This window comes from Myotis daubentonii, chromosome 6, assembly GCF_963259705.1.
Source record: "Myotis daubentonii chromosome 6, mMyoDau2.1, whole genome shotgun sequence".
Classification (NCBI taxonomy): Eukaryota; Metazoa; Chordata; class Mammalia; order Chiroptera; family Vespertilionidae; genus Myotis; species Myotis daubentonii.
In genome coordinates this window covers 28,878,308-28,905,181 of record NC_081845.1, presented here as the reverse complement: position 1 = coordinate 28,905,181, position 26,874 = coordinate 28,878,308, and the positions used below count along the sequence as shown (strand labels likewise).

General features: G+C 37.1%; 1 protein-coding gene across 8 annotated transcripts in view; it reads right to left on the bottom strand.

Moving 5' to 3' along the window:
- Positions 1-2,071: 2,071 nt before the first annotated feature.
- The window catches only part of ADGRG6 (adhesion G protein-coupled receptor G6), a 137,868-nt gene continuing 113,065 nt past the window's right edge, over positions 2,072-26,874 (bottom strand). For 5 of the 8 annotated variants that reach the window (XM_059700518.1, XM_059700519.1, XM_059700522.1 and 2 more), the window contains 7 exons: positions 25,627-25,754; positions 24,647-24,915; positions 23,402-23,498; positions 20,650-20,933; positions 10,707-10,808; positions 9,937-10,089; positions 2,072-4,967 (listed from right to left, as the gene is read on the bottom strand). In XM_059700518.1, the coding sequence (XP_059556501.1) occupies positions 4,789-4,967; positions 9,937-10,089; positions 10,707-10,808; positions 20,650-20,933; positions 23,402-23,498; positions 24,647-24,915; positions 25,627-25,754 (1,212 nt within the window). In that variant the 3' untranslated portion in view covers positions 2,072-4,788. Of the gene's footprint in view, positions 4,968-7,688; positions 7,735-9,936; positions 10,090-10,706; positions 10,809-20,649; positions 20,934-23,401; positions 23,499-24,646; positions 24,916-25,626; positions 25,755-26,874 lie in introns of all 8 variants that reach the window. The other 3 variants (XM_059700523.1, XM_059700524.1, XM_059700525.1) reach the window with 1 other exon arrangement.

The window sequence follows — 26,874 nt, the reverse complement described above, 5'->3', positions numbered from 1 at the left end:
GCCACTGCTTTGAAAGCCTTATGATAGGCATTATCATCACTCCTCTGAGACCTGTGGTCCCCGGACACCGTTCCTCAAGTTGCCTTGCTGTTACATCAACTTTTCCAAAGGCTTCCTCACTCTTCTCCCTGAGTTCAGTTCCTCTGCCTTCTACTAACCCAGCCACAGACACCTTCCAGCTAGGACTCCCTGCCTGGAGCCTGTATACCTCCCTGTGCCGCTGACAGGTAACCTCACCCAGCTAGACACTCAGCTCACACTGTGGCCTGGTTTTGGCTTCTTCACAGTTCCACAACCTTCGCCCGCACACCCCACAATCAAACAAACCTCAATGCTGTTCCGCTCACTGCTCTGGATGTTCCAACCTCCGTGCCTGGAATGACTTTCCTTACTCCCAGCAGAGGCCTAACAGCACCAATCAAGACTTCAGAGACCAAATCCTCACTAATGTTTTGCTAGTTCTGAGCTTTTCTCTGAAGTTCTAGAAGCTTTTATCAAAATCGTACGACACTGATCCTGTCCTTGAATTACCTTCCCTCACAGGCTGCATGTTCTCTGAAGGGGGCCACTCGGTTCTGACACAGAAGAGTGAACACGAAGTCCGATGGACTTAGGTTTGCATCCTCCTCAAACATTCTCTGTGGCCACAGGTAGGTTACTTACCGCCTTTAATCACCACTTTTACCAAATGGAAGATGGGCATAACAACCGCCCACAATAAAATTGTGGTGAAAATTATAAGAGATAGAAAAGAAGTATAGGGCACCCAAACGTGTTTACAGATTTTTGTTCTATCAGGTCCAAATTACTTATTTTAAATTATTGCCAGTGGTAATAAAACATGTCATTTCCCCCCCACCCTATTTTTTGACAGGCCATAGAATATAAATGCAAACATTTCAATATTTCACGGTTATTCCTATTTTTCTCTAGGGAAGCAGAAAAGGGAAATTTACTTTAAGTATTCTTCCTTGAAATGAAGAGGGGGTGGGTGGGTGAAGGGAGAAACAGAGGAAAAAAGTGAGAGAAAGAGGAAAGTTGTAGGGGAGGAGGGAGAGATATTCAACTCTTTTATATGAGAAAAGTAGAATGTTACTCAACTGAAAATACAGATGTGCTTCCAAAACTCAAAAAAAGCCCAATTTTTTTCAAATGTTAAAATACTCTAAACACGGGTCAGCCTGCAAGTCAAATAAGTAGTTCCCATCTGCTCCAAGCTTTCTGAAGTAACCTGCTCACAGATGAATCTTAAGCAACTACTTGCCTGTTTTCTTAACACGGCTTGGCCAGGAGTTGTGAACTTTGGCTCAGAAGACCTAGTTTAACAGTGACTAGTGAACGCACCTCACAGCTTAAGCCAGTGGTTCTCAACCTTGGCTGCACATTAGAATCACCTGGGAATCTTTTAAAAATCCTGATTTCTGGGCCTCACCCTCCGGAAATCCTGTTTCTTTGTTACTAATGTTGTGGCCCCTTCCCATAACAAAGAAACAATTTCCGGAGGATGAGGCCCAGACATCAGGATTTTTAAAAGATTCCCAGGTGATTCTAATGTGCAGCCAAGGTTGAGAACCACTGGCTTAAGCCAAATTGGGCCTTGGCTCTAAGCAGGAAAGAGTTATCCTAAATAACCACTGCAAAAGAAAGTGCAGGTGTTCTGTTCTAATCATGCAAATGAAGCTAGAGCTGGCAAAATCCTGTCATTTTCTAAGCCTCCCACAATGAAAATAGCAACTATAAATGGTGAGAAAACATCCTAGGACCTAACATAATATTACTGACTCAGTTCCCTTTTGGGGGTGCTGAAGACTTCCTCAAAAAAGAGACCTACGATTTACTTTTAATCTTCCACAGAGCTTGGCATTGCATCAGTCATCTTAAAATCTAAGAACTTCAAAATGCATTAATCCTGAGTAAACTGGATTTTGGTAACATATTCATTCTCAGTGACTTGGCCAAGTAGTCCGTGTGACTAGCTTAATTAGAGACTGGTTGTTTTCCAGTTGTCAAATAATCTTTTCCTATTTAAGAGTTAGAAATAAAAACATTCCCTCATAAAGGAATTGAATAATTTGGGACACAAACAACGTAAGTATTTATTTGAAAAAAATTTCCATATAAGTACAATGGCAGAAGCTACAGTAGCTTCTCACTACTAATTCCAATTTGCGCTCACAGTCACTTTTAATGCATCATAAGTAAAGATACTGCAACAGAAATCTATTTCACAAGGTACTTAGAAAAAATATATATACAGTCTCTCCAATAGAAAGTTAATTAAAATAACAAAGCCAGGCAATATAAAGCTAAGATACAAAACAGGCTGACATTTATAAACATAAATAAATAAACATGTACAAAAGAGTCTATGACAACAGTGAAAAAGAAAAGCATTACAGTGCAAGTAATGGCGACAAGAAGGCAAAATATCTCAGGATGCTAGACTATGATTCAATACAATGGAGGTTTTTTTTTAAAGGATAAAGAAGAAAAAATCCCAGAGTCTGAATTGATATTAGTCTCAAAGCTGAGCTGAAACTAAATTTTGGCTCCACAGAATTACATTCCTGTAATTGAATTTCTGTAATTCTGTTCTGAGGGGGTTAAGTGAAGGGGAGAATTGTATCCTTAGAACCGAGGGTAGAATTTGGCTCAGTCTTTAAATCCACTTGCAAATGTCTCTATTCAGCTATTTCTTCCATTTTTCCTTACCTGGTTACTGGACATTTCTAAAATGGAGCTGACATTGTTGTCAAATATGAATAAAAAGGTTTCCCATATCTGGATAAATATGAGTAGAAATCAAAGTCATTTTTGCAGCTAACTCTTAATCACTGTTAACTCAATACGCACTTTGGGTAGAAATCTCACAGTAGGGAGCTAATTAAATCTATCATGAATCTCTAAGGCTTGGGGACAGTATATGGAGATTCAGTGACTATTTAAGATTAATTTTTATCTATATATAATTTCTGCCAGAATAAGCAGCCTGTTAATATATGCCTACAGGGAAAGATCTGGCTCTACTGTAATGGATCTTTGTGATTTGAAGATTTACTATCCTTCCCTACTATGTACACCCCTCCCTTGTGAAAGCAAAGCTGGGCAATGCTCATGTCCCCCGGGACAGTGTTCCACCCTGCTTCGAAATGGAACAGTAATAAAATCCACCCCCATGTTGTCTTATAATCCATTCAATCTGGCAAATAGCTTCATGACTGAGGATCAGCAAAAGGTGAGAGGCCCTTGGTGGCTGCACAGTCTGGATGCTAAGTCTCAGGCTGAGAGCTATCTGCTTTCTGCACAGAGGGAAAGGCCCCCAGGTGCTCAGTTCTGCCTGCTGCCTTTAAACAGATTGGCTTCAGAATGGCTCAACTTCCCAACACATAGCCACCTCCCAGAATCTGATACTTCCCAGATAACCCAGAGCAGATGTAAGGGTACAGCACGTACTGAGACCAATCTGTAAGAAACTGGATACAAATCCATCATTTAAGAACAAATAAAATGTGGTCTCCTAAACATTCACTAGTAAGCATATTACTCAGAATAGTTTGAAAGTTAAGTAAGTTGCTTAATATTATGCATGGCTTGTAGGCAGAAACCTAATCCATAAATAACACCATCTATCTTACCAGACCTCCTCTGGCTCCTATAATCAGAAGACTTATGTACAAATAGTTTTTCGACTAGCAATTGTAGACCCACATGTTTATAAATTATTTTGATTATGATAAGTCACCCATTTGTCTTAGTTTATATTCCTTGGAACAAAACTCTTAAAGGGGAAAGTAAGAGGCTTTTCATTTGTGCAACTGCAAATGTCTTAAAGTCTGCAGAGCAAGGGTAGGACCCGAGAGTCTCAATGATTATATTTCCTAAAAGGGAGAAACTATGGCACACAGCGTGCCTAATGGAAATTCTCATTCCTTCCACAGCCTGTGGGCTCAATATTCAGTAGAGGAGCAAAGCAGAGGTATAAGAGACTCATTCTTCAATAACTACTGGGAGGTTCACAATAATGAACCACCAATGCTAAACTTGATTCAAATGTATGGGGTTAAGTGATAATTAATGATGATCCTTAAGCTTTGTGTCTTGAATAGGATAAGTAAAATAGTATAAATTTGCATGGCCTCGTATTAACTAGGTCAAAATTTGGTGAATTCTTTCTTTCTTAAGCATGTTATGTTCCTGAAGGTTAAACAATTGGTATGATAAGAAAAAATTCCTATCTGTTCTTCAGGTCAGACATTCTTTCGTATCTATGGTCGAACTTTCATGAAAAAAGAGGATATATGCTACTTCATTCACAGAAACTAGCACATTTCAGGAGTTGCAGGCATCCACAAAAGTTAGAAATATCATTATGCTTTGATTGTTGAGAAAGATTTCAATGAAGCAAATGGCTAAACCCAAACCTAACTATTGGGTGGGGCGTGAATGAACTCTAAACCAGGGTTTGTCCCTAGCTCAGCCTCTCCCTTCTCCTCTAATTTTAATGTCTCCCCCTGAGTTCTGATTAGTGGAATTCAATTTTATATTTTAAAAATTCATTTTTCCTGTGGCTACTGAATACTGTTGCTCTCAGTACTGAAGTTTTAGTGATGATGGAAACTTCCCCATGGAAGAAATACACTGAAAAGACAAATTTTGAATTTCATAAAAGCCTTTTTAACAAAATACATTCCTCATAGATATCGAGTTACCTAGGTAACGGCACATTTACATCTGCTAGTCACAGTGTTCACTGCTTGCCGATCACATTTCTTTCTTATATTAAAGACATTAAAACTTTGTGCTGTGGCTGAAGGTGTCTGACATGATAATGTTTTTATAGAAGTTATCTGAATGAGGATTGCAATAACCCTTGACCTTATCAATGACCTGATGGACAGGGATGATTGATGTTTGTTCTCCATCAGCATGGGTCAGTTTTGATGAGGACTTGTCCATGGAAGCATTGTCTGTAAGAAATGATACAAGAAATTAGGCAAGAGGAGCTGGTGAAATGCCTAAGGGCCACCACACTGAACACTGTATTTTATACATTAAAAAAATATAGAAAGGAAATAAAACTCTGGTTCTCAGGTTAGGTAATAGGCGGCACTGAAAATTCACATTTTTCCCCTTCAAAGTGCATTCCTATGGATAGGTCAATGTCAATTTGCCTTCTAGTAATATGTGTTAGAGTTTGTTTTAAGAAATGTTCCTGTAGTGGTATTTTTCAAAGATCTGGTGACTAATCAGAAAATTGCTGCAAAGAAAAAAATGTGGCAAGGCTCAAAAGAAAAAGTGACAGATTATATAACAAACGGATAAAAAGATGCTGAAATATTTATGGAAGAAATGACATGATGTCTAAGATATGTTTCAAAATAATACTGAGAGGGAAGGCGGGTAGGTGAAGGGGATTCATTATACTATCCTCTCTACTTTATATATATGAAATTTCTCATAAAAAAATTCTCACACGCAGATGTGTATATTGATTTTTAGAGAGAGAGGAAGGTAAAGAGAGAGAAAGAGAGAGAGAAAGACATTGATGTGAGAGAGAACACCAATTGGTTGCTTTCCATACATGCCACACAAGGATTGAACCCATAACCTGGGTATCTTCCCTGACCAGAGTCAAACCAATAACCTTTCAGTATACATGGTGACACTCCAACCAACTGAGCCACATCAGCCAGGGCAAAATTTTTTATAAAGTATAATTTAAAGGAACTTTGAGAATAAAAGTCAATGAAAATAAACATAAAAAGGATATTTTGAACACATTTTCCAATGGTTGCCTTGTAAAGTGATTAGAATATAGAAAAAATGTTTTATTAATTATTTTTAAATTAAAGAAATTAAAATTGTTTATCAGAAACATTTAAAGTATATGTTTTTATTAATTGTGCTAATCTCAGAATTATGTTATTGCTGACAACAATATGAGAACAATGGATAGAAATAAAGGACTGCTAAATACATTTTTGTTCTAAATCTCCCAATACCATATATTTAAATATTAAGTCCTAGACACAAAAGCTTCTAAAATTGGCTCAGTGTTTTGAAATTCAATTAAGCCCTATTATCTACAAATACATATGGCTGTCTTCATGTGCGTAACTTATGAATATCTTGTATATATCTCCCTTGCTCCTTTTCCCAACACACTTTGGAGAAAAAGTCTACCCTAAAATTAACCAGAGATTTCACACTGAGGAAGGAGCAAATATGACCATCTACATTGCAACATACTAGTTCCCTACAGTTGTAGTTTTCTAGTCACTGTGGAAGAGGCAAAAGCTCTATCATGAAAAATCACTTCTAGAAATCATGGCTTCAAAATTGGAATGCTAAGGTCCTGCCATTTTTTTGTTTTGTTTATTTTGAGTAAGTTAGACCCAGTATGTGAGAAAATATTACAAATCCTTCAGTAATTGGTAAAATCCATCAGAGTTATATCTATTGTCTTTGGAAATAATTCAAATTGTTCAACTGCTTAGTGTTGGAACAAAAGCTATATATATTTTAAAAAAAGAAGGCTAAAATTGGAAATGGTGTGTTCATCCCACACTCAAGGGAGCAAAATGGATGGTTTATGGAAAGAACGGGCAGATGGAAGCACGGCAGAATGATTATGCCCCAGGATTGGTGAGAAAAAGGCTGAGGGCATTCATTGTATAAAGGCCCTCCCACTTTTAGCTCTGGGCAAGCTGATTGGTTCTGTGCTTTCCTTCAGTTCATACATTCACTAGCCATTGGTTTTCTGTTGGGGATTTTTCTATTGAATTACATTTCAATAATGAATAATTTTTTGCCTCATGTTTTAAAACAAAACTTCAAGGGTATATTCAGTCTGCTTTTTTGGTAACTTCTAGGGTCATGTAGCTTTTAGAGATTTTAACCAGCTCCATTCCCAATATGTGACCCAATTTTCTGGATTTTCATATTCTAATAAAAGAAATTCTAAACAAGGTCTGTATATCAAAACAGAGTTGGGCAAAAGTAAGTTTACAGTTGTGAATACACAAAACAGAATTTATTTTTGGTATTATTTATTAATCATTGTGTTATTTACCATTTGAACACCTATAAACCTTCTTCTGTCCCACCCTGTAGATGCAGTTATCAGTCCTCTGGTTAGATTATTACATATGGGCAGTATGTATTTTGATTATAGTTGCAAGTTTGAAAACCAGGGGCTAGGGAAATGAACTACTGTTTGACCTGTGCTGAAGTTTTAAGCAGATAAGATCCTCAAAAAGCAGGGTAAGAATTGACAACTTCTATTTTATGTCTTCTATGAATGTACCATGACAACTCCAGTAATTCATCAGATCAATGAAAAAGTAAAGAATTTCACTTTACACCTTTCTAACACAAACCTCTCAAGCACTGCTTTTATTTTGTTGTTATTGTACTTGATATGAAATTTACTAACTCCAGAGCATGGTACATTTCCTAGAAGGAGCGGCTTGCAGACACCCCCATGCAGACAAGAGCCAGCACAGCAAACAACCCTTGAAATTTCAGAAATTTCAGCTCAGGGCAGGAATGTCATTGTGCTAGCTGAGAAGTATTGTAAGGAACAAGCAATTTTGCTGGTGCAGCAAGAGTCTTAGTTTAATTCATGCAAATATTCTCTTATTACCTTGCAAAAAAATCATGCATTCAAAAAAATAATAAAGGTTTACCTGAATGATCCACTTTTGTTGAAGGAATGCTCTTAGAAGACATTATCTACACCATAAACATATGAATTTCTAGATCAATTCCAAGAAATAAACCAACTAGATATCCATGATGATATGCAGTGACTCCTTGAATACTCCAAGTGACCCAAGTACACCAGCAGTCCCACTGAGAACTGGCTAGGTAGCAGAAGGCCATTTGTACATCAGTTGATGGGAGACCAGAATGTGTTATATCATAGAAGTATGTTATATAGCTGACTATATCCTTATGCCAGTTGACAAGAACCCATTTAATGCCAAGAGTTTTATTATGGCAAGCAGAAAAATATTAATACATTCTTTAAAAAAACACACATACACAATGTTTTGAAACAGTAAAGTTTTTCTTAGGTATCTATCTTCATTTCTGCATTTCCTTTCATCTTTTAGTGAGTTTTCCCCATGATCCTTAATATTTTCAAGTATTTCGTTAATGCTTCCAAAATGCCCTCTGTTCCAAATTATCTACCTTGTTATCTTCTCTCTCATTTTTATAGTGGCATTTCTTGAGGCCAGCAATTCTCAGCTGTGTTAGGGGTAAGATAATCATTTATAATTCCTAGTCATTCATAACTGGCTTATCACATATAAATTATTTGCATTTTTGAGGGGGATGCAAAATGAGTATCTAATTTTGAGGTTGAATATCTTAAGTGAAACACTCATTCATTATAAATAAAAGATAATTTGTACCAGAAAACTACCAATTAGGTAGAATAATCTATTTTAGACTATCTCAGATAATCCCTATTTATTACACAGCAGGGGAGCACAGACCTCTTATTTTTAGGCAAAGCTATTTGTGTACAGAACTCAAAGCCTGCACCTTATTCTGGAAGGGGGTTTATAGTTTTTATTAAACATCCTTACTTCAAGAATCACCTAAACTGTTCCAAGTTCTCAGGTCTTTAATTAATTTTGGAATTAACAAACTCTCTATACACTCAAACATGTTTCTACGGTGCTATCTTGAATCCCAGGCAGTGGCTATTCCACTGGTGAGGCACTGACAGAGGCGCAAGCAGGGGCAGGTGGAAGGATTCAAATGTACATAAGGATCATTTGAAATTCAAGGGTTTGCAATGTGAACATTTACACATCACACAACACACTCCCTATTTGCAAACAGCCGAAGATGAATCTTCTCTGTGCCATTCACCTCTGTTCAATAGCTAAACAAATTCAAAATTAAGGTTATTTGCATTATCCTTTTGGACACATCTTTAATTAGGAAAGTGCTGGGTGCTAAATATTGATTGAGGTTTAATTAGTATGTAAAAGTAGCAATTCTGCTATTTTCCTTTGAAATTATTAAAAGATTACACCTTATCCCACTGGTCACTGGCTATCAATATTGCAAAATCATCTTTATTTCCATGTTGTCTTCAGGATTGTTCATTTCATGCTTAGTGTTAGAATGTGTGATCATTGCAAATATTATGAATATCCAGATTAACAAAGATACAATATTTCTCACCATCTTGTATTCCTTCCCAAATATGATGTTCTCTATTCTTTCACAATTTTTTTGTTTAATCAGTGATTCAAACAGTAATTGCCAATCACATTTTCAATGTTTAAAGTTTTAAATCCTAAAGGTAACATATATCCTGGATGGTGTTTCTTTCTGTTCCCATGCAAGCTTGCCAAGTAACTTTAATATTATGTTGAAATAATCTCAACTCAATTTTTATATACTATTTTAAAATAAAACAAGTAACTGTTAAACAAGATAACTATAATTTTTTAAAAGAAAGCTAAGTTTGCATTGGAGGCAATCACAGTAAAATTCAGAGCCAATAACAGTGGTTCTCAACCTTCCTAATGCTGAGACCCTTTAATACAGTTCCTCATGTTGTGGTGACCCCCAATTTCATTGTCACAAATTGAACATAATTAAAGCATAGTGATTAATCACAAAAACAATATGTAATTATATATGTGTTTTCGGATGGTCTTAGGCAACCCCTGTGAAAGGGTCCTTCGACCCAGAGGGGTCACGACCCACAGGTTGAGAACTGCTGGCCAATAACATTATGGCTATATAGATTCAATTTAGGTTATAAAATCTAAAAAAAATAAAAAGACAAACATCTACAAAGGTGCTGGATAAGGTCTTCAATTAAATTTTTGTCTACGTTGCCAATGTTGTCAGTAAAAACGTGACGAGAACTGAATCAGAGAGCACCTTTGCATGGCCAGGACTCACCTGTGTGACTATTCCTTGTGAAGTAGGTGGTAGAGCTGCATTTCGATTTGGATGTAAGATAGGTTGAGTTGGAACCAATGGAGCTTGAGGACAACGATTTCCCTAGATTATCAGAACTTTTCTTGATGGTATTGGTAGCTGTCTTACTCCAGTCTGAAAGAAATGACATCTCTCCATGAATCTGCTGTAGAAGGAATATGGTCTGAAGACTCATCACTACACTATTTAAGTAACACTTAGAACACTAGATGTAAACAACATTAAACTAAAGAAGTAGATAAGTTTCTTACTTTGACCCTGTGTAAAATATTATTTGAAATCCTACTTTAATATCTTAAGGGTGAGAAGTAACCACTGATGGTAATAAAAAAAGGTAATACTTTGTATTAGGTATTTCATTTTACAGTATTGAAAAAATTCTCTTGGCCTAGTCATGTAAAATTAGAACCTCAAAAATATGGACAGGTGACAATGGCATAGTGGAACTTCTGGACATTTGACTTATTAAATTAGACATGAAGCCTTGAGCAGCCCACTTAACCAGTGTGGATTTCATGATTCTCCTTTGCCAAATAGAAGGGTCATGCCCAGAGGCCTCAGATCTCTTGAATTCTTAATATACTAAGACTCCAACCAAGCACCGTCACATACCCCACCTTTACAACTTGCTACCACTGGGACTGGGTTTCTCTGGTAATGGAAGACCCAATAACAAACATTTCCCACTATTGCTCTTAGACATAAAAACCAGTTATCAGCTTGCCCCTTACCTGAGTTGTCTGCTAACCGAAATCTACCACAGCAGAGATGCCGCCTCCACTGTTTCTGAACGTTCTCCTTCATAGCACAGTGGAAAATAAATATAAATAAGCCTGCGACAAAAGAAAATATTAACATTTAAGCCAATGGACACATTTTAAAGATAAAGCTTATGAAACCCATAGATTCATTCTAATTTAAACTTTTTATACATAAACTTTTTATACATCTGAGCTGCTAAGAGGAAAAGATACCGAGGGATCTTGAAGTATGTGGTAGATGTTGTAAACCTTTAGTAAAGAACACCGAGGCTCAGATAAAACCAGAATTGTTACTTGTATCTGATTTTGTCTTTGCCTGTTCTGTTCAGCATTCCTTATAACCTAAAGTTTAAAGCAATATTCAATTTATGAGATATTTAATAAGTCTCTTACATTTGTTTTAAGATTATATGAAAATATTTCACAAAATTTAGAAAAGAATGTGAAAAACAGAAAACATCCTCTCACCACCTATTTCCATTTGTGTATTCTAAGCTATTTTATGTATGCATATTATTGTAAGTTTGGGCCATAGAAAAATGGTATTTTTGCAGGTCAGCAAATTCATGTGGCTTCACCTGCTTTAGTTTCTCAACATTTTAATGCAGAAATATTTCTGTATTGTGAAACAGTCCTCTTATTTATGGTCACTCCTTGTACCTATCAAAAGCTAACTGCATCATTTGTGCTTTGGAAGCGAATACCTTTTAACTTTTCAAGGAATTTGCTTCTGCATTTTAACCTCTCTTTACTGTTTCACCAATTTCTTCCTCTATGCTTGGTTATTCCCATTACTTACAAGCATATTCTAGTAACCCTCTTTTAAAAACAAACAGTAATTTCTCCTTTAACCCCCAGCTTCAACTTCTCCATTCCCTTTCCCAATACAATATCTTGAAATGGTTAACTTCTGCTGTTTCTCATTTCTTCTCTTCTTAACCCACATCCACTATGCCACTCCAACTGCTCTTGGGGAGGTCACACCCTAACTGAATGACTGCTTTCTCCAAGCCTCCCACACCTACAGCCCCCAATTCCCTCGGGGGTTTGCTAACACAGAAAATCCCTTTAATAACTAAACATGCTTTGTAGTGTGAATCACCAAAATAAATAATTTGAATTGGTTAACAGATCCTTTTTAGTTTTTAAGAGGTGGTGGCAGTTTCAGAGTAAAAAGAGCAGCAGCATGGGGCCTGTGGTAGGGTCGCAACAGGTCACAGATGAAGGAGGCTGTGTGGCGGGGAGGAGGGGGCCCTCTCCATCTCAGGTGCACCCTGTGTTTGTTGGCTGGGGCAGAATTTGTTCCTGAAAGTATTTTTGTCACACAGCTGAAAATACAGGTAAGCATGTGTTCTTAAACACTGTTGAACAAAATCACGTATTAGAGCTGAAAAAAGATTATAAACTCCAGTTGAGGGCATTCTTTCCTAGGCATTAATCCAGGCATTGCTCAATGTAGGGCCCTGCTTTGAGCAAATGATTTCTTTCAGTTGAGGGAAGAAGGTGAAATTTGCTAGAAGTTGCTTCCTTTAATACTCAGTAGTTTTTATAAATGTTGTACATTCTGGAGGAAATCTGTTCTCAGACTTGTTCTTTTGGCCTTACGGGGATACTAAAAAGTGACTTACTTGAGGATCTCATGTGTACTATATTCACAGCGGAGGAGGTTAAATGTAAGATAAAACGAACTTCATGAAACCACCCTTTAGATTGTGTACTGCTGTCTTAAATCATAATGAATTATATAGCATTAGATGACATTCCTATTTTTAAGCAACCACATTTGCCTGGAAATACATTGGCATCCAAGAACTTAAAGAGACACTGGTACATAAATTAGATTTAAATCTGATACATCACCTCTAAAATTATGTGATAGAAGAAAAGTCAGTTAAATTCATCTCCATCTCCCACTCTGAATTGTGATGCAGTGCGACACAATTAGATAACAGGCATAAGAAATTAGAATTCTTAGGAATGAATATATTCTTAAATTCCAAGGTAGTATGAAAATTCTTTTGTCATGAGACACATTTCCATTTTAAATCAGAATAGAATTCTCATAATATGTTGTTTGACCATTTGTGATAACCAGCCCCTTTCACCTGAATTTAGGTTAGTCTGGCAATAAATATAGCCAAATTCTTTCAGGACAAAACATCCTTTTGGAGCTCCACTGTGGGAAATGTGGTAGGTATCCATCCTGAAGAGTACATATACGCAAATTCTAACTCTTCAGGAAGGAAAAGTAGAAAATATAGTCAGTCATTGAGCCAAGGTCCTTGGAGGCCAAAGTGAGAAAACAGATGGTTATCCCTCTTCAATTTTGAGGGTTTTTCCTCCCCCCTACTTACAGATATGGGTGCAGAAGCAGAACTAAAATCATTAAGAGTTGTATGTTGACATCCAAGGGACTATGTCCGATTTCTCACTCTCATCTCTGCTCCCTTTCTGTCAAATATTTTCCCTTTAAGAATCTTCATATCAACCACATGGCACCTCAGAGGCTCTTCATAACACCTGGAAAAATGTGCTGGTCTAGCCTTCTTAGCTGTGACTGGGGACCAGAATAATCAGCCTTTGCTCTTCATCGTGTGTCTTACAGCTATCTAACTGATCAGGCAGAGGGAACATTGCCCATAAAAGTTTGGAAGTTAAAATGGCTCAAAGATTGAATTCAGAGTTAAAGTCCTTATTTCATCTTGACAGGCTAGCACTAGTTCCACGAAACCTTTATATCTCACAAAACAGAGTTCATAATGGTCCTTTATTGGTGAATGGTAGCCTGAAAAACCACCAGTCTGATGACTCTAAGCCAAAGTTCCTTAGAAATCGTTTCTTAAGCTTAGTAACTGCCTGGATTCTTTATTTTACCTATAGGAACCCAGACTTCCTGCTAGAACAAGAAGAAAAACAAAAACTTACACCTACTTTAAATACCTTTTTCAAAAGAATAGTTATTGATTTTTTGGAGAGAGGAAGGGAGAAGAAACTTCAATGTGAAAGCACAACCTTGATGGGCTGTCACCTGCACGCCCCCTACTGGGGATAGAGCCCACAATCCAGTCTTGTGCCTTGATCTGAATCAAACCAGTGATCTCTTGGTGAGGGTGAATGGGATGACACCCAACCAACTGAGCAACACTTGCCAGGTTTAAACCTACTTTAATTGAACAGATTCCTGACCAGTCCTTACCTGCTTATCCCACCCTCACCCCTGCCTTCTCTTCCTTTACCTCCATCTTCCATTAGTCAGTCAGAAGTATCTGCTCACTTACAAACAAAAATTAGAGCAATATGTGAATTCAAGATGTCTTAATTCTTAGTAAATTTTACCATTTCCTCATAAAATAAATGATATTTTCAATTGTGATGGAGGAAGGGTGTTCAAAGTATGTGAGAAGGTGGGCCTGCCTATTAATCCTGCCTAGGGAGGGAACGTGAGGAACCCACTTCCTCAAAGCCTCTGAGAGAAGCAGGCCACAGGCCAAGGCTGGGTCCGCAAATCTGGCAACTGGATACCTGAGAGTGCTCTAAACTTGGAGTCACAAACATTCTAAAAAACCTCAAGTAGTGGATTTGCTTTTTATACGTCCTCCTTTCACCTACCTTAGGACACATTCCAGTATCATATTTGGAGAGAGAAAAAGCCTACTTGTAAGTAATGGCATTATATTCACTGTAGATTGTATGGGCTTGTTTCACCTTTGTCTCTATAAGAGCTACTAGTATTTATTTAGGAAAAAAAAGAGCATCTTAGCCTCAATATCTCAGCTGGGAATCTGGCTCCCACCCAGAATTCACTCGCTTTGGTTGATTCTGGCAAAGACATGTGGCTTTCTGGGGCAGATGTAAGATGAGTGGCCAACGGGATGTTCTCAGATCTTTAGCCTGATTATTGAAAGTTTTAAAAAACTGTTTCCCTTAGATATGAAAATGAATGCTACACAGCAAAATTTGGGGCAACACAGATTGTCATTTTTTTGCTGCTCTAAAAGGTCACTTTCAAGAAATCTGGTGAAGAATAACAAAACAAAACCTAGAATCCTCATCTCCTAATGAGTTCTTGACCAACTAAAGGCCATTGACACTTCCAGCAAGATTGCCATCAATAAATTCTGACAAATGGCCTAAACTGACTTCTTTTTACCCTGGATAAGAAAGAACCAGAAACAATGAAGGGGAAGACTGCAGATACAGGTAATGTCAGGGATGTGGGATAGAATCAGAATGGGTAATAATGATGAGTGATAAGTGGTTCTGGAGATTTGAAGGGAAAATCAGTCAAGAATTAATAAAATCAGGCATTTGGGCAAAAGAGGTCCCATGCTCTACATAACTGACTTTTGACAGAAAAGGTCTAGATGACCTCTGAGCTTCCCAGCAAGCTTGAGTCCAAATCTCCGAATAGCTCATTTGTTCTGTTGTCTCACCGACATAGCCAGCTGGCTGCTGGGCTGGGGATCATTCAGGTTTAAGAACCTCCTGGATCCTCCTTTCATACTACCAAGGTGCCCCTTAGAAAATTACTTCTCTGTGGCACAAAATTCCATGCCAGAAGATGAGTAATTTATTTCCTTGATGTGTGTAATGTCTCAGCCAACACAATGTCATTTCGGTGTTTGGGTATAAAGGTGGTCCATTGCCTTGGAGCCAATTCACTATGTGTGTTGTATGTGTGATTATGACGCAGCTTAACTCTCAGGAGGCTTCTAGCCATGGGTTGGAAAATTTGATTTAATATTCTTACTTTACCAAAAGTATTAAAGTAATAAATATATTTTCCTTAATGACTTTTGCTGAATAAGGGAAAAAGATTAAATTTACATTTATTCATTAAACATATATTTACTAACAGGTTTTTTGTTTTTGTTTTTAGTGGAGGCAAATATTCACTTCCTAGAAACTTTCCCTAATAATGTACCTTTTTATTTCCACATATGGTACATCGCAAATATTACACTGTCAGACTCAAACTGATATTGGGAAAGTCACTGAATCCCGTGAGCCTGTTTCTCACTCTGTAAAATGGAGAATATACCCCCTACCTTCCAGTACTGTACGAATTACATCAGGTGACAGATATTACGGGAAAGTGCTTTGTAAACAACAATGCACTGAACAAATATGTTATTTCTGTTGCTCTGATATCTTAATGTTATCAAAATAATTAACAGCAAACATTATATCTCAGCAGGCTGATAATGCCCTTCTGTGTTGGCCATCACAGTTTCCACTGATAGAACCACATGTTGCATTGTATTATGTTGTCACATACGTGTACAGAATATGGGCTGATGACACCTGAGACTATTAATCAATGTTGTTTCTCATGCCTGGAAAAGGAAAGTTGAAGACTGAGCTCTTAGTATGGGGCTAGACCAGCCGTGGGCAAACTGCGGCCCGCGGGCCGGATCCGGCCCGTTTGAAATGAATAAAACTAAAAAAAAAAAAAAAAAAAAAAGACCGTACCCTTTTATGTAATGATGTTTACTTTGAATTTATATTAGTTCACACAAACACTCCATCCATGCTTTTGTTCCGGCCCTCCGGTCCAGTTTAAGAACCCATTGTGGCCCTCGAGTCAAAAAGTTTGCCCACCCCTGGGCTAGACTTTAGATCCGGATGAACTTGTTAGGAGAGGTAAACTTCCCTATACATTGAAGAAGCCTGATCTAATTGAAAGTGTAACATACTTTTGTACAGTTAACGGAAATATACAGTCGGAGATATGTTCACCCCTTGTATAAGGAGCAGCTATGTGCACGTGCTGCACCTTAAGAGCAATAATTCAATCCTACAAGTTCACTGACATTGCCAAAGGACAGAGATGCCATCAGGATTCTGGCCAACAGCTCCTCAGCAACCAGGGAGTTGCCTTTTATTTCTTTAGGATGAGTTATGTATTTGTTGAAATAAAGGCTAAGGTTCTCAGGCATGTGAATTATGATATACTTTTATCAAACATCTGTTCTCTTTTGAATAGCAATTTGTATGCCATACGATTTTTCTCAAGTTGTATTCTTTAGAAAAATATTAAAATTTCTGATAGTTTTATCCTGGGAAAGCAGAAAGGATAGCAAAAACAAATAGGTATGGAATTCCACCATGTTTAGAGAAGATATATTTATCTTTTCATCATAGAGAAAAAATGCGATGAAACAATTAATATATAACAAATGAACTAGGCAAAATAAAAAGAACAAAACAATACACTGTGGAAGATTAGAAAATAATAAATTTGGTTCTAGCCTTTATTCAATTCATGATTTCATTTGCTTAATCAAGTAGGTAAATTTTTAGTTATAGCCACACAGATTATAATAATTTTCTGATATCCATTTCACATGATTTTGCCATTAAATGTACAGTTATAAGTATATATAAAAATTAAAAATATATAAAATAATAAAAATAGAAAACATGAAAAGCAAAAATAAAACATATAAAAGAAAAATAAAGCATTTATAAAGCTGTTATAGGCTATACTGATTTATGTGAGTACCCATATAATTATACATGTACATATGTATTTGTATACAAACACATACATACATTAAAAATATATACATTTCTAAAAATTTTAGCATATTTAACCAAATAAAATATAAAAATTTATTTTTAATAATTTAAATGCTTTAATCAAATATTTGAACACATATACAAAAGTTAGAAGAAATCTGCTAGCAAAAGTCACTCCTGTGATATACATGCCATGACATCACTGTAGACTCAGCTCAAACACCTGTCCCTCCTGCAGGTGCCATGTCTATAGTACTACAGCCATTCATTATCAATGGATAACTTGGGGCGTTCATGATGAAAATCCTGCTGATTTTCAGATGCTCAACTATGAGCTAAGCTTGAGAAAATTAAAGTATGTTTGGCATAGTTTTATTTTGCAGAATATTGTATTACATTCTCAGTCTTTGGTCATTGCCAATTCTCACAATGATAGGCTTCAATGAACTATAAGATTCCATTAATAAAAAGACCGTTTACCCAAATCATTAGAAACATAAGAGTTTACTCTAATGAACTAACCAACGATGAGTGTTTTGTAGTAGCATACTTCCTAAATTTCTCTTGACTCTTTCTCACATCTCTACAGCTCCCCCATTCCCACCACAATCTAAAATACTGTACCACGTTATTTTACCTGGATCATTGCAATAGCTTCCTATCTACTCTCCCTACAGACGCTACTGGGGTACTCTAATCCATTCTTTACATTATATCCAGATTCCTTTGCAAGATGTACATCTGATCATGTCATTTCACAGGCCTAAAGTTTCAAAGACTTCGCATTGCTGTCATAAAGATCAAAACACAGGGCCTTCTGGTCTAGACCCAGACTCCCTTTTGTGCCACACTGCTCTCTCTCCTGCTCTTTCTCGGTTCTCAGGTTATATGAGCTTTCTATTAATTCCTTGAGCAGGTGTTATAATTACCAACTGCAGCAGATCCTTGAATAATGTCATTTCATTATAATGTTGATGAGATGCCATAGGAACTTAACTTTAGTTTATATCAATTAGCTTATGGTAAAATTGGTTTCCTTATACTTCGTTTTGCTTAAAGTCATAGAACCTATTAATCACATTAAGTGAGGACTTTATTATACAATTTTTTTTTGCACATGAAGTACCCTCTACCTGAAATATTCTCTTCCCCACTTCCACTCCCAACTTTCACCTAGTTAATTCCTATTGATCCTTCAGAGTTCAGCTTAGAATTCATATCTTCTGTCAATTGCTCTTAACACCACCAGGTACTTTTATATGGTGACATAATTGGTTAATGTCAATCTCTCTTACTAGCATATAAGCTCCATGAGGCAAAGGGATCACATAAAGTGTTTCTTGTTGTTGTTGTTGCTTTTATTTTCTGGAATAAAGAATATCAGAAAGAAAAGAAATAGACATAATGTAGTCCTAGTACTACCTGAGCTCATGTTTCACTCTCTGAATTGTTCTTTAAATTGTCTAAATTCCATGTTTCTTTTAATAAAGCATATACTTTTAACAACAAACCTCTATTGAAAGATTCAGAAAATGACTCAAATCAAAACCATTAAGTGCCTTCCCATGGTGTCTTGAGTAGTGTTTGTACAGGCTTGGCCAGTAAGCAATTAATTGTTGGTAGGCTTGTGCTATGTATCCTTGCCTTTTAATTTTCATTTCCTTTTTAGGAGGTGTTTTAATGTCATTAGATGTGCAAAATCTGTTCTGAATTTATATAATTTAAATTTAATCTTAAAAGTCAGTGATTTATGAAGGATATAACTTAATGATGGTTAATAATATTTTTCCCTCCTGACAGAAGACCTATGCTGGGAAAAATAAAACATCCCATTTCCCATGAATGGAAACAGAGCTGAACAGACAACTATGGCTCTTGGAGGTTATAGAAACTGCCAGGAAATTCTACAAGCAAAAACTAGGTTGGGCTGGCAGATTAATGTGCTTTTCATGTACAATCCTGAAATATAAAACCATCAAATCTCTAATGTTAATGGACATTTTTTGTCAATATTTATCTAGGCACATTTATGTTGTATATTACAGAACGGATTAAATACAGGAAAAATCACTTTACAAAGCTAGATCCCAGTGAAGATGTGTGCATAGGCTACCTCTTCAGTTTCCACCTTTTGGAGGTGCACCTGAGGCTTATTATCCTATTTACTGAAGATAATGAGCCCACATATTTCCTCCTTTATGGGAGAGTGACCCTGAATAAAATTTGTTGAACCAATTAATGTGGATTTATGCCAGAGGAGCCTCAAGTTGGATTTAGGCCATACCCAAAGACCCTCCCTTTCTTTATCCAGCAATCCATTTATTCTTTTAATAAACAAGTGTTCAGCACCAACTATGGGACTTTTTTTTTTCCCTCAGGAGCTCATGAGCTAATGGGAAACCTAAGAGGAAAAGCAAAGCAGATCTGTACAGTACAAAGCAGTAAACACTCTCCTGCAGGAAAATACAAACTTCTGTAGGGAGTACACACCTGTAGGGAGCACCTGCCTAGGAATCTCATTTGGTAAACAGCACAACCTTGATTCCCACCACTTTCCACCCCTGCACAGATTTGTCTAGCTTGCTTTAGTCAGCTCTTCTTCCTCCACACACCTAACATTGTCACCTCATTCGTTTTGGCGTTGGGACCTCATGGTACTTCAGAACATTAGGAAGTTTTTAAAAATAGAGTATATCCAATGTCTTGAAGAATGACATTTAATTAAAAAATATATTCCCTTAAAATTAAATCCATCATATATACACTAGCGTTTTTATTATGGAATCAGGCGTATGACAGGGAGCTCCTTGAAGGAAGCCTTGACTTTTTGTACAATGCAGGCCATTGGCAAGTGTTTGTTAAAGCAGAACTAATTGTCATATATCATGAAAAAATGAGCATTTCTTAACTGAAGTACTGGTATTTATTTTGAAAAACAAGCATCCAAGGAATCAAGGTGAATTGCTCTGTCCCTGCAGAGTCTAAAAATTCTACAGGTCAAGAATAGCACACCACATGGGAAGAGGTTCATGAGGAGCAGCACCAGCACTCAGCAAAACTGTAAGGGGTGAAAGTGATCTGTGCACTCCTTTAAACCTGGCACCTCCCTGCCCATTTTCAGTCATGCGACAACAAGTGTTTATTGAGCACCTACTATCTGCCAGGTACTGTCCTGGGTCCTTGGGCTACATCTCTGAAAACAAACAAACAAACAAACTGACATTCTACTTCAATTTTCCATTCAATACATTTTTCATGAATACCTACCCCATGCCCAAAACTATGCACTTGGAATAGCAGAAACTTAGTGTGGCGTCTGTCCAACAATGAAGCTGTTTGCAAATATGACTAAATTAGAAAGTGGAAATTGTTCAGGTACCATTTATCTTACCTTGTAATGAATTGAAGATGGAGAAGAGGTACGTGAAAGGGATATATAAGGGTCCCCAAGCAAAGAAGGAAAAACTCCATGTCATGCCCAGCAGAAATGTCAGGCTGACCACACTGCGCAGGTTCCGTAAGACCTCTTCCCGCAGGGTCCGGTTGCTCCTTTTGCCGTTCCTTCCGCAGATCTGCACCATTACCACGATGAACATGGCGACATTCAGTAAAAACATGATTCCAAAATACCCAGCACAGGTCACGTAAAATACTACTGGATCCTGAATCCAACAGCTTAAAGGAGAAGAAACAAGAAAGAAAAAGGAATTGATTACTATGCTTGTTAACCTAAGACTTCCCCTGGCTTGGTTCTGGCTTCTGTGGGTTTCACAGCTAGGCCTTTCTCACACACCTTTGGAGAGTCACTTCATTTCTTGGACCTCCATTTCCTTCTTGATGTGTTCATTGTTTTCTTTGTTTGTTTTGGATAGCTATCACTTTAATGTCTAGTTATTTAAGTCAAGAGTTGAGAAGAAAACCAGGTGGCTACTTGAATTCTGACTTGGTGTGAGGACACTCTTGGTTGGTTTACCCAACACCATGTCTAACCCCTTTTCTCATATGTGTCTTCGCTCCAGAGAATGGGAAGTTTAAGTGCTCATATTTTCAATCTCTTTTGTATTTAAGGGTTGGTCCTGTGGACCTTGTTCTACAAAATGATATGGAAGCAAAATCTGGAGAGCTATCTTGATAAACTCAACTGGCCAGGCCCTTATTCATTCTTTCTGCTTCAAACCTGAGAGCAAGCTATGGAGCAGCAGCAATCACCTTATACCCATGAGAGAAAGGCCAACAGAGCTGCAGAGGTTCTGACTCTGACATTTTAGCCATAAATTAATGCCAGTTTATTGCTTATTTCTATGGATGTCTTTTTTTTTTGTCATGCAAGAAGAGTAAATTCCTACTTAAGACACACGTAATTGTGGATCCCCTACTGCAAAAGAATTCCTATTAATATAGTTGGTCTAGCTGAGGCAAGACCTTATTGTAAAACTGTGACATTCTTATAGTGACATTTCTCATGTACAATTAAAAAACTTATATTAGTTACAATATCCTTATGAAATGAGGAAAGATATACTTGATATTAAAAATTATATATAGATTTGAAAACAGATAAAGGCAATTTAGAAACTGTACTATGTGTAAATGTTCTATGAGTAAATTTAACATGTACTATAATTTGCAGATGTCCCAGGTCCTAATAATAATACTATGAAAGATCTTAGGTACCTCAAAAATTGGATATATTATTTAAGGCATTTAAATTTATCTTAAAATTCTAGTACAAATAGTCACCATTCCGGGTTATGTCTTCCACAGTGGAACATGACTTCCACAAAGGCAAAAGCTACCTTGAACATCTCTGAATTCCAGAATCCAACATGATTCCTGGCACATCATAAATGCTCAGTAAATGAAGTTGTTGATGGAATAGCAATTTATTAAATGTACTTTAAAGTTCTGTAAGAGGTGACTAACATACTTTTAAGATTACCTTATTTAGAACTTGTGTACTGACTTTTACTTTTAACATACCTTTTTAAAAAATGTTTTTATTGATTTTTTTAGAGAGAAGGAAGGGAGAGAGATGGAAACATCAATGAGGGAGAAACATCTATCTGCTGCCTCCTGCATGCCCCCTACTGGGGATCCAGCCCACAACTCTGACCAGGAATGGAACCAGGGACCTCTTGGTTCATGGGTCAAGGCTGAATCACAGAGCCACACCAGCAGGGCACTTTTAATATATCTTATTATAAAGATTCCCCAAAATGATACTGCTTATCCCTGAAGCTAATATTTCTTTATATATGGCAGTTCCCTTAGAATCCTGAAATTCCTGACCTAAAACTTTTATTTTATTCTTGTTATTGTGGGGGGTCTTTTGGGTGCTACTATGGAAATATAAACTAAGGAAAGAGCACAAGAAAATGGGACAGGACTGGATATTAATTGGATATAAAAGTGTTTACCATTCATGAAATGTGTATAGTAATGTGGCAGCAGAGTCAGGAGTAAGCTCCTTTATTTATAGTTATTCATTCAATCGCATGAGTACCTACTATGTGCTGCATAAAATACAGGGTGCCCCCCCACCAAAATGTATACACACTTTAACAGCTAATAGCTGTTAAATGAAAATAAAATGTATTTCAATAAACACTGCCTTTATAATTATTCAAAGTGTGTGTATACATTTTTTCTGGAAAATCCTGTATGAGAGAAGTAACTACTGAAAGTGAGCAATAGAACCACCTTAGCCTCAATGATATCACAGCCTGAGGAAAATTTTCCAGATTATCCAAGAACACACTGACATGTCCATTCTCTCCATTTCCATGGAACACTCATATTAGCATTGACTCATCAGCATTATTGTCTGACACTATTATTTAACTCACTTTAAGATGTACGTGGGTTTAAGGAAGTGGGAGTATTAGGAAATCTCAAATAGAAAGGGTCTTCTGAGCCTAAAAGATAGTATCTGAGACTTCTGCATTCCCCCAAGGGCTCTAAGAGTTCAGGGCATTCAACTGAGTACATCATGGTGTAGTAAAGATCCTGGTAATGGCATGCCGATGCACTCAACCTTCAAAAATAAGAGGCTCACTGTTGGCATGGAAACTTACACTAACCTTTAGGAAACAAAGGACATACACTCATTGCAGATAAATTTCCGACAAGTTTTTATTACTTACAATTCATCACCTTGTTCTTTTCCATAACTTTTTTCCCCATAAACTTCACTTTGGCTTCCGCTTGCTAGAACAACTGACACAATGAAGGCAGGTAAACCTGTTATAAAGAGATCACGCCGTGAGCAACTTTTCTAAAGCATCTAGAACTGCTTTTAAAGACTGATAATGGCCAGAAAAAAAGAAAACACTTCATATCACAGAATCAAATTTCTTAGAGCTGGCAGCTTGGCTAAAATTACAAATAAATTCTCTTTGGTGTGGAACATCAACTCAATTGTCAACGATCAAAACCTACTCTTAAATGACAGATATGTAAACATCTGTTTGTTTTCTGGTACCCACTGGAGAGCCAGAAGCTGATTTATATTGAATCTAGGACCAGCAAATGTGGTTTCATTAATGATGCCTGTTAGACCACCTGTTAGTTCAGGCAGCACAGGAATTATAGCTCATTTTTCCCTTTTCTATATATAAAAAAGTCTTGAGAAAAAAAGGGGGAGAAATACTGAGACCATAAAGTCTTTATAATCTTCCTTTTTCTCTCAAGAGAGTCAACAAGTAAAGCAATTCCATGTATATTTCATTGAGAAAAATTACACTGTCCCAATTCCCTTAAAGATGCCTCCTAAAATTGTGAACATCTTGGAAATGGCTCATATTTCTACATTGCAATCTGAAAAAGAGATTTGTGAGAAAGCTCTAAAATGCCTAGTTTGATATAAAACCCAGATAAAGAAAGGAGCCCATTTAGAAGATCCCAAAGAGACTAATACAATCATCCATGTCTGGCTGAGGAATCGCTAGAATTCAAGGAAAGAATTCTGTCAGTATTCTGGTTGCGCACACACAAAACCAACATTCTCTCTCTGGTTTCTAAGACATGGGCATGTGTCTAGGGATGAGTGTAGCTAGGAGTCTGAGCCGGACTTTATATTTTGAAACATAATGGAAATGCACCACTGTCTGCCAGCTGCCTCTTCAGACTTGGGTGGGCTGGCTCAGGGCACAGGAAATAAGTTTGTGGTGACTCAGGGGCCAGAGGTTTTGCCTTTACTCCTGCATTTAGTGATGTCTGTTGAACAGTTTTTTACAAATACTATACTTCCTTAAGTTATCGCATCCACATCCTTTGCTAATTTGAAGTTTCTTTGAGCGATGCTATTCTTTCAAGACAGCATTTTCCTATGAGAATGTGGCAATTCCCAGGAAATTGAAAACAAAGCCAGACGCTTTGAGGACGCTCACCCCAGCCAATGATGCAGAATTTCAGGATGTATCGGCGAATGTAAGTGTTAAATACTTTCACCAGAGCAATGTACATGTGGATTGCTTCCAGCCCCATCCAGGTGAAGGTTGCGAGCAGGAAGAAGTGCAGCAGTGCAGCGATGGCGGTGCAGAGACCCTCCACGTGAAAGGAGGTGATCCAGCCGTCCAGGAGGAAGCTGAGGTTCAGCAGCAGCAGCGCTGTGCTCAGGTTCATCAAGATCTTGGAGGGATAATCTCTTCGCAATTTTCTAAAACGGAAGAAAGGAAGATATGGAGAACGAATAGTGTAAATAAAATTTTTAAGTACAGGCAGTAAATTCATATCTCACACAGCAATGCAATGGGTTAGCTTGCACCATCTCCAGGATCTGGTTCCACGAGGGAAGGGCTAATGATATTTGCAAGCATTTGGAAACTTAGAAAGATTTTGTAAATATTAATTTCATTTCAAAATGGTCTCTAATTGTTTAAATAATTGCCAACTGGTTTCAACAGCTTGGTATTTTTTAATCTAGAAAAACTATAGTCATAAAAATGGTATTTTTGTTAAAAATAATTTCCTCAATTTCTTTTTAAGTTTCTTGATTTTTAATGAGGTGAAGATTATTTTTTTTTTTAAAAAATTATGTTTTAGGTCTAATGTTATAATATTTGTGAAGCAAATGTTTTCATCTTGTACCATGCAAAAAACAATGAATGCAATGTTTATTTACTTATATGTTAATCATCTCTAACAGGTTTAAATGCATTTTATCAATACATATACACTAATTATAAATTAAGACTCTACAGCTGGACAATTCATGCTGTATGACATATCTTAGAAGAAACCTGGACATTAAAACTGAACTAGCCCACACAGATTTGCAAAGTGCATGAAAGTTTTTGAAAGCTGAGGCAATTTCTTATTCACATTTTAGAATAGTTAGCACTGGGTTTGGCCGATAGAAAACACTTACTCAAAAGCAACATATGTCAGGAGAGTTGCTGCTGAAAAAATAGCAGATATTCCACATCCAATATAGGTGATGAAGGTGAGAATTCTAGTGTTTCTTGCATCTATCTGTGAGGCAGTTCCTTGAAGGTCCTATACAAAACATGGAAAGCAGCTGTGAGAATCTTTCTTTTCTAAGGATGCTTTTGTTTTATTAAGAAGTCCCTTGCTAGGACTTAGAATCTCAGCTCAACCTTAGGAGTAAAAAACAGTGTAAATCAGTATTGAAATTTCCATTTATTATACTCTTGTGGATCACTCCATGAAACAAAATATAGCAGTATTGAGGGAGTTACAGATGGTTTTTATCTATTACCTTGTTACCCAAGCTCTTTTCACTGTAGTATATCTTGAAGAGCAAAACCACTGGGTTCCCCAATAGAAACTGGAGAGGAGATCCTTGCTTTGCACAATAGTTATCAAGCCCATTCTTAACATTTGCAGGGTTGGGGGCACAAGTTCAAATGGAAGCCCTTGTGGCCCTCATGGCCAAGCCCTTGGGTGAGTTCTTTGCCCAGTAGGGAGGAACTCAGCCAGCGGACGACCAGAGGCTGGTGCTGCACTGTGGTTGTCAGGCTCTGAGAGTGGTGCTGAGGCTCCTAACTGTGTTATCCCAAAGCTTGGTAGGTATGGGGTGCGGTGGTCTTTATCTTTTTTCATAAATGAGAATCCATTAAGACTTTTGGGGTCATAATTTTTATCTTTATAGACCTGAAAAGTAATACATAATTATAAGCTCATAATAAGATTTAAACAATTTTGAGGAAACTACTGATTATTCTAAGTAATGGGAAGCCAAACTTTGTTAAAGGCACCATGTAAAATGTTAGGGGGTGCACATCGAGTAGAAAGAAGTAAACGCTTTCTAGCATATTAATAAGAAATATTCACTTCACTATGTTGAGGCAGACTTGCAAAGTCTGGGCTTGGTAGAAAAACTGTTCTTTTCTTCCTTAATTGGGGAATTGGGATAGGGATAAATCTTGAGACCAACCACTCAATCCTGGTTGGAGGAGAAAGAAACCTCCATTATGCAGATGTTCTAAAACAGAGCTTTCTTGAAGAAGGGACATCCTCCAAAAAGAATATCTGATTTAAACTTTTAGGTTTAAACTTTTAAATTATGAAAAAATATTTGTGTTATAAGTTTTTCATTCTATTTTCTATTACTTTTCACCAAAAGGTCAATAAAAGCTGCCAGTCACACTAAGGC